The sequence below is a fragment of the Magnolia sinica genome, chromosome 1 (genome assembly GCF_029962835.1).
Source record: "Magnolia sinica isolate HGM2019 chromosome 1, MsV1, whole genome shotgun sequence".
In the NCBI taxonomy this organism is placed as follows: Eukaryota; Viridiplantae; Streptophyta; class Magnoliopsida; order Magnoliales; family Magnoliaceae; genus Magnolia; species Magnolia sinica.
This window is the reverse complement of record NC_080573.1, coordinates 102164408-102175581: the sequence shown is the minus strand read 5'-3', so window position 1 is coordinate 102175581 and position 11174 is coordinate 102164408. Positions and strand designations below refer to the sequence as shown.

The 11174-nt window shown below is 40.1% G+C and overlaps 1 protein-coding gene across 1 annotated transcript; it reads left to right on the top strand.

The window, feature by feature from the left end:
* The first annotated feature begins 686 nt into the window (after positions 1–686).
* On the top strand, positions 687–6873 carry LOC131252678 (uncharacterized). Its single transcript, XM_058253350.1, has 7 exons — positions 687–858; positions 2833–3201; positions 4031–4258; positions 4335–4689; positions 4771–4901; positions 5098–5233; positions 6153–6873. The coding sequence occupies exons 2-7, from the start codon at positions 2858–2860 to the stop codon at positions 6390–6392; spliced, it is 1434 nt and encodes a 477-aa protein (XP_058109333.1). The 5' UTR covers positions 687–858; positions 2833–2857; the 3' UTR covers positions 6393–6873.
* Positions 6874–11174: the final 4301 nt, after the last annotated feature.

The window sequence follows — 11174 nt, the reverse complement described above, 5'->3', positions numbered from 1 at the left end:
TAAATAAGAAGACATGAAAGAGATCCGAGCCATTGGCAAGTGGGGCCCACTCGAACATGATTTAAACCGAAAAGTCAGGCTGCTCCGTAGATTTGTAATTTGAATATCTCATACGCTGATTTCCTGCGAAAGGCATTGCAGGCAGTTCCTGCGATGGGATGCTAGGTGGGGCCTACCGTGATGTTTGTGAGAAATCCACTCCGTCCATCTATTTCTCCTGATCATTTTAATACAATAGACGAAAAATCAAATGGATCCAAAACTCAAGGCGTCCATACAAGAGGAAACAGTGGGGATTTAGTGACAACAGTTGAAAATTTTGTATGACTTCCTCGAGTTCTGGGTTCACCTGATTTTTGGAGTCTTCTACTAAAATGATCCGGTAAAACAGATGGACGGAATAGATTTCTTATAAACTTCACGGTGGGCCCCACGTAACATCCCAGCCCAGGAACTTCCTGCAAAATGCTTTGGCAGGGAATCCGCGTCCGTTATCTCAAACGCTCGTGACCCATCTAACGTGTAGGCTGGCCTAGTTTTCGTGGCAGAGGATGGAAAAGGTGGGCTCTGAACGGTTCAGATCGTGAACACGTGTGGCCTCCATTGGCACGTGTAGGGGAGTAAATTTGGATAGCTATTCTCGCGAATAGCCGTAACACGGCTCCGATATAAACGACCAAACGATCTGACCTTTCTCCATTTCCGATCTGCCGATCGGAATTCGGAAGCATTTCGAGGGTTTGTTTGGATCGCCCGATCTCTCTCACTATTTGTAGAGTTTTTGAGAATTTCTAGGGTTTCGGTCTCCGCAATAGGCTCTTCTGATTCTAGGGTTTTCTTGGATTTCGAACCCGGAAGGTACGTCCTTGAAATCTTCTCTCGATTCATTTGAATTTCCGTAGAGATCTGCCTTTGAATTCCATTATTTTGCATTCTCTAGATCTGATTCTGCCTGATTCACATCTTTTCTGGAAAAATCCTTTTGTAATTTCTTCATTTAACGTCTCGAAAACAGCTAATCTCCGTCTACACAAGCGAATTCTTGATGAAACTCTAAAACGGCATTTTCCGTTGTTGGGTTTTGATATGATCGAGATCTCTATCTGGTTATGGTGGAACCCCCATTTCATCTATACACATGGTGGCCACATTGTGACTGCCGACCGCTCACCATGTGGACCCTACCTCAGACAAATCATGGTTTGAAGAGAACACGGCCTTGTCGATCCCGATTCACGGACTTAGAAATGGACGGTTGAGAAAGTTTGTCAACGGTTGAAATTAGCCAGAAGAGCTGGGGGAAAAAAGTGATGGGTCCAGATCGTTCGATAAGCGATATTTTCTGACAATGGGCCAGCTAGGGATGATTCTGCATGGTGGACAATCTTGATCTGCCATCTCGCTGCCATGCGTCTGGATGTATGGGTGGCTAGATCATGGCATGATAGAGATGCCTCTATTATATCAGCGTCGTTTCGATTGACCTCATCCTTTTTTTTTCCCTCATTATTTTTGTGGGTAATATAATAATTTCAGGGTAAGAGTACATTTTTTAGACTTTCTTTCAGATTTCAACCGCTTGCTAATAATGGATCTAGAATAGATATTCTTTTTCTCTTGCTCATATGGGCCCTTATTGTTTCTATCTATATCTAAATCTGATCTTCCTCCCCAATTTGACATTATGGTGTTGCTATAGAGTTTCTGTAATGGTCCAATCTCAACAGTAAAATTACCTGAATTTTGCATGTTTGACCATTCATTATTCTGTGTAATTCCATTTGAGCATTTACTAGGGAGGCCCCCAGGTGATCCATTAAAGAAGTGTTTCAATCAGTGTTTTAAATAGCTATGCTATGTAGTGTGTAGCTTACGCTACATAGTGTACCATAGCCTTAATGCTATGTAGCTCATGAAATAGCTTAATTCACATGTAGCTTATGCTACATAATAATTTGCATACGCAACACGCTACATAGACTACGCTACACGCATGTAGCTTACATTACAAGTTTTTTTTTTTTTCACTACAATATTAAAATCAATTAATGTTTTCAATGATTTGTTAAATTTTTCTATCTTCAATAAAAATTACTTAATCATTGCCATTTCCTATCACTTTAGGTTGCTTTTGATTGCACAAAATATCATGAAATTTTGTTAAATTTCATTATCAATCGATCTAATTTGGTGCAGAAATCATGAAATTGGTGCAACTAAGCGCAACGTTGATTAAAAATCTAGAAGTAGCTTGTAGCATGCGCTAAACACCATGTAGCTTACACCTCACACTTCAGAGGGGTGATGAACGCAGTGCTACAGCTATTTTCTATTTAAAACATTAATTCAATAATAGTTTTTGTTCTTGCATGGCTCTACTGGTTTTCCAAATTAGTTCTGTATGGATGTTTACTGCCATTCTTGGTTAACATCGCTTCAAATGTCTGCCATTCTCGCCAGGTTGACATGCATGGCTGTGAGGAAGGGGGTGTTTGTGCTGATTAAAACTCTCTTTGTTACATTTGCTTTCAAAATTGTGATGAGCAGATTTAGATGTTCTATTTATTACTCTTAGTAGCCTGTGATGTTCTGACAGCATATAAAGCTTCTCAGTCACTTTACCATGCAAAGCTGCCCCCATTTTGCAGAAACTTTCTTCAGAGAATGGAGTGTAGTGGAATGTGGTGTTGATTCACTAAGATTTTGATTTTTCATTGAACTCATTTCAAGTTGAGAATAGTTATTCTTCCTCATGGAGTTGACCCTTATGTAACATAGAGTTTATGCTATTTTGTGGTTCTCGCTAACTTTGGGAATTATATGCATATATAGGTTTTAGCCTGCTTAAGAAGCAAGAATGGGAGGAGGATTCCGAGTATTGCATCTCGTCAGACCATTTCTATCGATCTTGCCAGAGGTTCAGACTGCTGACCGGAAAGTTCCATTTAGGGAGAAGGTTATCTACACAGTGATTTCTCTTTTCATCTTTCTGGTTTGCAGCCAGCTTCCTCTCTATGGCATACACTCGACAACTGGAGCAGATCCATTCTATTGGATGCGAGTTATTCTTGCATCAAACCGTGGGACTGTTATGGAGCTGGGAATCACCCCAATTGTTACATCAGGGCTGGTGATGCAACTCTTGGCAGGGTCAAAGATCATTGAAGTTGACAATAGTGTCCGTGAAGATCGTGCCCTCTTGTGAGTATTTGCTTACTAAGTTGTGTTTGGCAATCCTTGGCATTATTTATTTATTTCTATGTTCTCTTAAACTTGTGATAGCGAGGTATACTCCATGGTGTGATGAATTAGTTTGGATCTTATTTTTTATTTTTTAGTATCAGTGCCATGGCATGTTGTGTTCCCAGTGTGATTATATTGCATTTGTATCTTATTTAGGAAGTACATATTTCTAAGAATCTTACATTTTGATGTTGAATGTGGATGCTGGTTGGATGCTGAATGCCTGACTACAGTTAGAAATAGTTATTGTTTACCGACATTAGACCGACCTTAATGTATTGTTTGAGAGAAAGTGCAACTCCTTCTGGCTTCTTGGTTGAATGTACATATGTAAAACCATTAATCAGAGAGCATCTATACTCAGAATCAGAATCTGGAAAAGAATTCAGTTAGTCATTATAAAGCCCTTTCCCAAAGATTTTTTTTTTTAAAAAAAAAGACAAGAAAAGAAAAGAAAACTCTTTACAAAGTCTTACACATGCATGAAATGGACTGCCATCCATCTTTCCATAACTTCGATGCCTGGGGAATGCAGTGAGACATCATCATTTGAAAGCACATTTTTTGTGGTCTGATTTGGTTGTTTCTATGATTTGAGAAGGTTCTATTTATATTGTATAGAACCTGTCCATGCATATATATTGCATACTCTTTATGCACATTGATCCTCTCTATGCATTTATTATATGCTATTGGTTTCTGTGCTTGTGTATTACCGAACATCTATATTTCTCTTCATTCATACTATGTAAGCTATTGTGCTTAACGATTTAAAATTCTTCCTCAGAAATGGTGCACAGAAGCTACTGGGCATCCTGATTGCCATCGGTGAGGCGGTTGCATATGTTCTGTCTGGGATGTATGGCAGTGTTAGCCAACTTGGAGCTGGGAATGCTATTCTCATAATTCTTCAGCTTTGCTTTGCTGGTCTCATTGTCATATGCTTGGATGAACTTCTCCAGAAGGGATATGGTCTTGGGTCTGGCATATCTCTTTTTATTGCCACCAATATCTGGTAAGTTCTTTCTTCGTTTTCTTGTCCACGGTATTCTCATGGAAGTTAATACCTAAATTTTTGTTGTCCCTTTCAGCGAAAATATCATCTGGAAAGCATTCAGCCCCACAACTATCAACAGTGGGCGAGGCGCTGAATTTGAAGGTGCTTTCATTGCCTTTGTCCATCTGATGATAACCCGGACGGACAAGGTCCGTGCTCTTCGTGAGGCTTTCTACCGGCAGAACCTTCCAAATGTGACAAATTTGCTGGCCACAGTTTTCATCTTCCTTGTTGTGATTTATTTCCAAGGATTCCGTGTTGTTTTGCCCGTAAGGTCGAAAAATGCACGTGGACAGCAAGGTTCCTACCCAATTAAGCTGTTCTATACTTCCAACATGCCTATCATTCTACAGTCTGCTCTTGTTTCCAATCTTTACTTTATTTCCCAGGTACGAACCTTACATTCAATTGGAGACTTATCTTTTTCTTTTACCTCATGAAAAATCTAATGCTTTCAATATCTTTAACAGTTGTTGTACAGGAGATACAGTGGAAATTTCCTTGTAAATTTGCTTGGCAAGTGGAAGGAATCTGAATATTCAGGTGGTGGCCAGTACATTCCAGTCGGCGGTCTTGCATACTACATTACAGCTCCATCAAGGTGATTGGATATTTTGTTTGTCTTACCTGTTACTTATTCCGTCCATTTAGCTTTTTGTTTTTGTTGGCTATAGTTGAATTCTCAGTGCCAGTTTGTTTTTTTATTGAATTGTACAACCATTTCTTTCTGCTCATTTTTGTTCATCTGCCTATCTGTGCATCTATGAATGGGGATTGTTTTTTCTTTTTTACCTCAGCTTGGCAGATATGGCAGCCAATCCATTCCATGCACTGTTCTATCTTGTTTTTATGCTGTCGGCGTGTGCACTATTCTCAAAAACTTGGATAGAAGTGTCTGGATCCTCCGCTAGAGATGTGGCTAAACAACTTAAGGTAAATTTGTATTTGGCCTTTCCTCCGTTTTTTTTCTTCTTTTGTCCTCCGTTTATTGCTACTGCTTGATTAGAGGATAGCAGAGCCCAACTGGGGTTTATTCCAAACAGTTTCAAAGGCTTGAAGAGTGTCTCACAACCAAGGTGTTCCAAAATGGTAACGGTGGCCGTTATGGCCACCACCATTACTGTTATGATACGGGCCGTAACGGCGTTATGGCCCCCATATCGGCCGTTTTTTTATTTTTTTGAAAAAACTGTTACAGGACCGTTATGGTCCATTACAGGGCCGTTACGGGACTGTTACGGCCGTTGCCGCCGTTTTGACCCTGTAATGCGTAATGGTTATGACTGTTACCATTATGTAACGGCCGTTATGCTGTTACGTGACCGATTTTGAATACCTTGCTCACAACTTGAGTTTGATTCTGTTTGTCTGCATTGAATTTCAAGTCTAAACACTGATTTCAGTAAAATGGCCCATTTAAATGCAGTGTTATCGATGGGGTATGAGGTCAGGTCAGGCCTGGCATGTTTATTTTTGGGCGTACAATTTTGTCCTGGCCCCAGCCACACCTACAAGACCTGAAAATAGGCGAGGGTTGGCCCATTAGAGACATACACAGGCCATGATATAAATTCTTTGAGATATGGAAGCCTGCTGGTCAGACTTACGCACTGACAACACTAATAAATTGGTGAATTTTTATCCTATCCAAATCGTAGAATGCCGATTGTGGTATTTCTGTTGCCTTGTAAAGGGAGTCATGACAACGCTTTGGAACTCAGATCGGATCCATTGGTAAACTTTTAGATGGGTTTACTCAAGCATTGGACAGAACTGTTGATGATGCTAGGCTTCTATTTCGTTGGAAAAGAGTTGTTAATTCGTTTATATCTGATTTTTATTTGTTATGCAGGAGCAACAAATGGTGATGCCTGGTCACCGTGAGTCAAATTTACAGAAGGAACTAAACCGCTACATACCCACAGCAGCGGCCTTTGGAGGCATTTGCATCGGTGCATTGACAGTGCTGGCAGATTTCATGGGGGCGATCGGTTCAGGGACCGGGATCCTGCTTGCTGTGACGATCATATATCAGTACTTTGAGACATTTGAGAAGGAGAGAGCCAGCGAGCTTGGCTTCTTTGGTCTGTGAGCTGGAACAGTTTTATGCTACTTCTAGATACAGGACGCGGTGCTAACGAGCTCCCCGGCAGTTTTGGCGAGCTGAGAGTCATATGTGTAAGTAGATCCATCCTTTTTTGACTTGAGGGTAGTGGGATGGAATTTGTAGTTCAGTGTAGTGTCTTGTGAAGCTGCTCTGCTTTTAACCTGGGACTTGATAGCTCAGAAAACTGCCAATGTGGCATTGCCAACGGAACAAGATGCTATTCTAGATCAGTTTTTTTCTTTTCATTTCAATTTCATTTTGGACTATGTAGTGAAACCTTTATTAGTCCTTGAGAAGGGCTCTGAAGCCTGAGAAACCAAAGATAGACGTTGTTACTGGCATCACTAACTGCTGTTCTTTTTTATTTTTATTTTATTTTTAATAGCATTGTTAAACTTCCTGTTATATTTGGTATCGATGATTTGTCACAAACATTTCTATTCAAGTCGTTGTAGTTACTGATTAATTTTGCATCTTTCTTTTCCAATCTCAATCATGATCAAAAGTTTAATTCTGAAATCTGGCTCACATCATCCATTTGCATGCATCAATGATTTGAGAGTTGATGTTGCTGTGTTCTTGTTGATATTGCTCTACTTGTCTAGGTAATAAAACGGTAACGTATCTCACACCATTAAAAAAAAAAAAAAACTCACATTCCCACTCTGAGAATGGGATTAATGTCTTTACCATTCTACTTCAGCTGAAGATACCCGATGCGGGCAAGGAGTTGTAGGGTCCTGCTCAGGATTTTGTAAGTGAACACCATGGACATTTTCTAGAACATAGGATAGGCCTGATGTGCCCCCCACAACAGGGATGTGGGACACTCCAAAGATCACACAGTTTGGAAGATTGTACTCCTTTTATCTAGGCTGTGAATTGACAGCCAATAATAAAATATGGAAACTCTGGACATCAACCAAAAATAGGCCAAATGTAAAGGGGCTAGGATCCCTCTCATTTGGCTGTTTTTTGGTGGCATCCGCTATTCACAGTGCAACCATCAACTGATCATGATTACCTCTTGTAGGAATCTTGCATAGCAGCAAGTGCTGCATTTGCTGCTGAGCTAGACTTTGTAATTCCTCTGTGTGGCTGTTTATTGGCGGCATCTTCCATTCACAGCACAACCATCAGATTGGTGGTCTTGATCAACACACCATGGTTCCTTCTTGTAGGAATCTTGCATAGCAGCAAGTGCTGCATTTGCTGCTGAGCTAGACTTCATAATTCCTTGCTGTGGCCTTGCATAACTCACACAAGAGACCCATTCATGTTTTACAAAACCGAATCTGTAGTGGAGATGAAATATGAAACTGCATGTAGTGGACAGTTTAGAAAACTGCTCATGTAGTGGTCGGTCTTGGAACATGTAGTGGACAGTTTAGAAAACTGCATATAGTGGAAGGTTTTGGAAATAGTGGACAGTTTAGGAAACTGCATGTAGTGGAAGGTTTGGGAAACTGCTCGTATAGTTTTAGAACCATCCTTCTCTCTGAAGTTGGAGAGTGGACAAGAGGACACGCCCAGTGTGGACCAAAGATCAAGAAATGACCGCTGAGTAATGGTTTGGTGAAGATGTTGGCTAGCTGGTCTGAGGAAGAGATGTACCAAGTAACCAAAGCATCCACTGCAACTTTTTCATGGATGAAATGATAATCAAACTCAATGTGTCTGGTCTATGCATGAAAAACAAAATTCACAGACATGCAAAGCACTGAGATCGTCACAAAAAAGGGTAGGTGGAGCAAAAGAAATGCTAATGTCTTGAAGTAAGGAGATGATCCAGGTCAACTTAATAGTTGTAGATACTATATAACTATACTCGGCTTCTGCAATGCTACGGGCCAGAGTAGACGCTTCTTTGCAGAGTAAGAAATACAATTGGAGCCTAGAAAAACATAGTAACTGAGCTTCTAGTAGGTGGGCAACTAGCTCAATCAACATTAGAAAACCCATAGTGATTTATTGTACTCTCGAGTAAGAAAGTGAATGTCATACCTCAAAATATGCTATTAACTGCAAATGCAATGTCAAGTTGAGTCAAAGTAAGGCAACTCTATTGCACTACAATGGGTTGAGGCATCAACTAACTGATCATCAGGAGTGTAGTATCTTTCACAGCAATTGGAGTACTGATTGCTGGACAGTCCATAATTGCACAATCCAGGAAATTTGTTGCATATTTTGCCAGAGAAAGAGACCACCTGAGAAACTAACGTCCTCAACTTCAGAGAAATAATGTTAGTTGCCTAAATCTTTTAGGGGAAATTCCTTACTCAACTTCTCTATGAGACAAATAATTAACACATCATTACATCTGTAGTAATGATAATGTTGTCCACACAAACAAGTAAAATTATGACATTAGCCCTACAATGTGACACAAATATAAGGGAATCAGCCATACTGCAATAGAATCCAAGATTCAATAGATACATGGAGAAATGATCAAACCAAGGTTGAGGGTTTTATTTTTTATTTTTTATTTTATTTTATTTTAAGTATAGTGTTTTCTTGAAGAGATGCATGATTCGAATAGCCTAGGTAAGTAAAACCAGGTGGTTGCTTCATATAAACAGGTCTCTTGCGAGAAGCCATGGAGGTACAAGTATCCAAGTACTATTTTGGTATCAGAATAGTTTCCTAAACCGTCCACTATCTTAATTTTGTAGTTTCCTATTTCATCTGCACTAAAGATTTGATTTTGTAAAATATGAATGGGTCTCTTCTGTTAGTTAGTTTTGTATAGTTACTAAAATTGCATAATATTTTAATTCAAAACTATGATAGTTATAGCCTAAGAGTTCCATCAGTGGTTTTGAGTGGAACACCTAGTTCATCTCAGCCTTGTCGCCCAATCTTCTCTTGTTTTATTGAAGAGGTAGAAAAGCATTTATGGTATTATTAGAGCAACAACTGTCTCATGTTATAGAACATACTAAAGCTGTGGAAAATATGTTGGGTGGGCTACATGTTATATAAAAATTTGGCCATTGGTTGGTTTCTTTTAGCAGTTCATTTATTTATAAACGCATTGCCTGCCCAAGTAATGATTGAATCGAATCGCACTGAGCCTCTAACCCAGTGGTGATTGCCCGATGTTGTTCTCTCACATGGAGGAGTGTGCATTTGGTCTTAGCATTCCCCAGAAATAGTGGTCGCAAACAAGAGAAGAAGATTGGTGGATGAGAAGTAGTTGGCTCATGTGTTTGCTTTTGCCTTATGTATGGTTTCTTCTTGATATCCATAGAATTACATTTTGTGCAACAGCCTTTCCCAGATCTGACCCATATAATCTCGAACAGATTTTTACTGGGGATTCCCAGATCCCCAAGTTTTTTGTCTTGAAGTGTTAAAGAGTATGTTGATTTGTTACTGTTTTGGGCAGTATCCATTGCATGGTTGTTGTGTGGCTAATAATCCCAAGCTGAAGCATGCGTTGATGTGTTGTGATTTATGCTCTGCTTCAATTATTTTTAATTGGTTGGGTGCTTGGAATCGGTGCCTGTGGAATTGCATGCTTGTGATTTTATATAAGTATGCTATATACTCTTTGCGCCAAAAGATGTGAAACTTGCACATAGAACATTGTGTATGTTGATCAGGATCATTGATTTTTGAGCAGAAAAAATGAGTTAACAGTCCAAATTCAACGAGTAGAATTCAAGGATAGCAGTCCTTTCATTGATGACCCACACTTGGGTTGGCCCTCTGGAGATAATCCTACAACATTTGTCACGTGGGATTACACTTTCATAGAATTTCCATGAGAGGGGTGCGCATAATACCAACTCTCATTTTTCAAATGCCCGATCAGCCAAATTTTTATTTTTATATTCCTGGGTCGGCATGACAATATAGCCGATTCGGGCTTGGAAACACCCACTTCCGTTGGTTTTCGCCTTGATGTGCCAGCTCATTTTAGTGCATGACCCCAACAATGAAGCAGATCCAAATCTCAGGTAGACCACACCTCAGGAGACTAGGGATTGAATGCCCACCATTAAAAACATCCTTGTGGGCCACAATTTTTTGATGGAACTGATATCTCTGTTTTCCCTTCATCCAGGTCAGGTTGGATGACAAATAAACATGATGGTGGGCCGTAGAAAGTTTTTAATGGTGGATTTTTGGATTCATGCTTTAAAATGAGCCCCCGTTCAACTATCGGGTTCAAAACATTCGAGATTTGGCTTGAAATGGGTCCAGCCCACTTTTACCCCTTGATAACCTTCCATCCTCCAGCAAAGAGCCATGGATTCTACAGAACACCAGTGTCAAGATGGAGATAGAAGGAGAAGAAGGCAAGGGCAATTCATGCTATGGGTAGAGACTGGAAAATGCTGTTCACAACTTCCATTCAGAACACACAGGCCTAGATGGATCACCTGAGAGATCTCCATGTTGATCAGATTGCAGTGTTCATTCCATACAAAAGGCCCATAGGTATAATAAAATTGGACGGTTAGGTGAAAAAAACGATTACATCTATACTTACTAGGGCATGTTGAGAGTCTTGCGGTGTGATAAGTGGCCAGGATCACTCAGGTGCGTGCTGGGAAATGCCTGTTCAATTTTCAACATTTGGTATAACAATAAATTCCAATTAAAGTAACATCTGTAGAATGTAGAGATTTAGGGTCACAATGGGTGAGTGAGGTTGGGCCGTCGGTCAGGCAGGTCCGGGCCAAGCTAGATGGGTAGTAGGTCGGGCTCAGGGTAGAAATGTCACCCATTTAAGCTACTGGGTCAGGTTTGGGT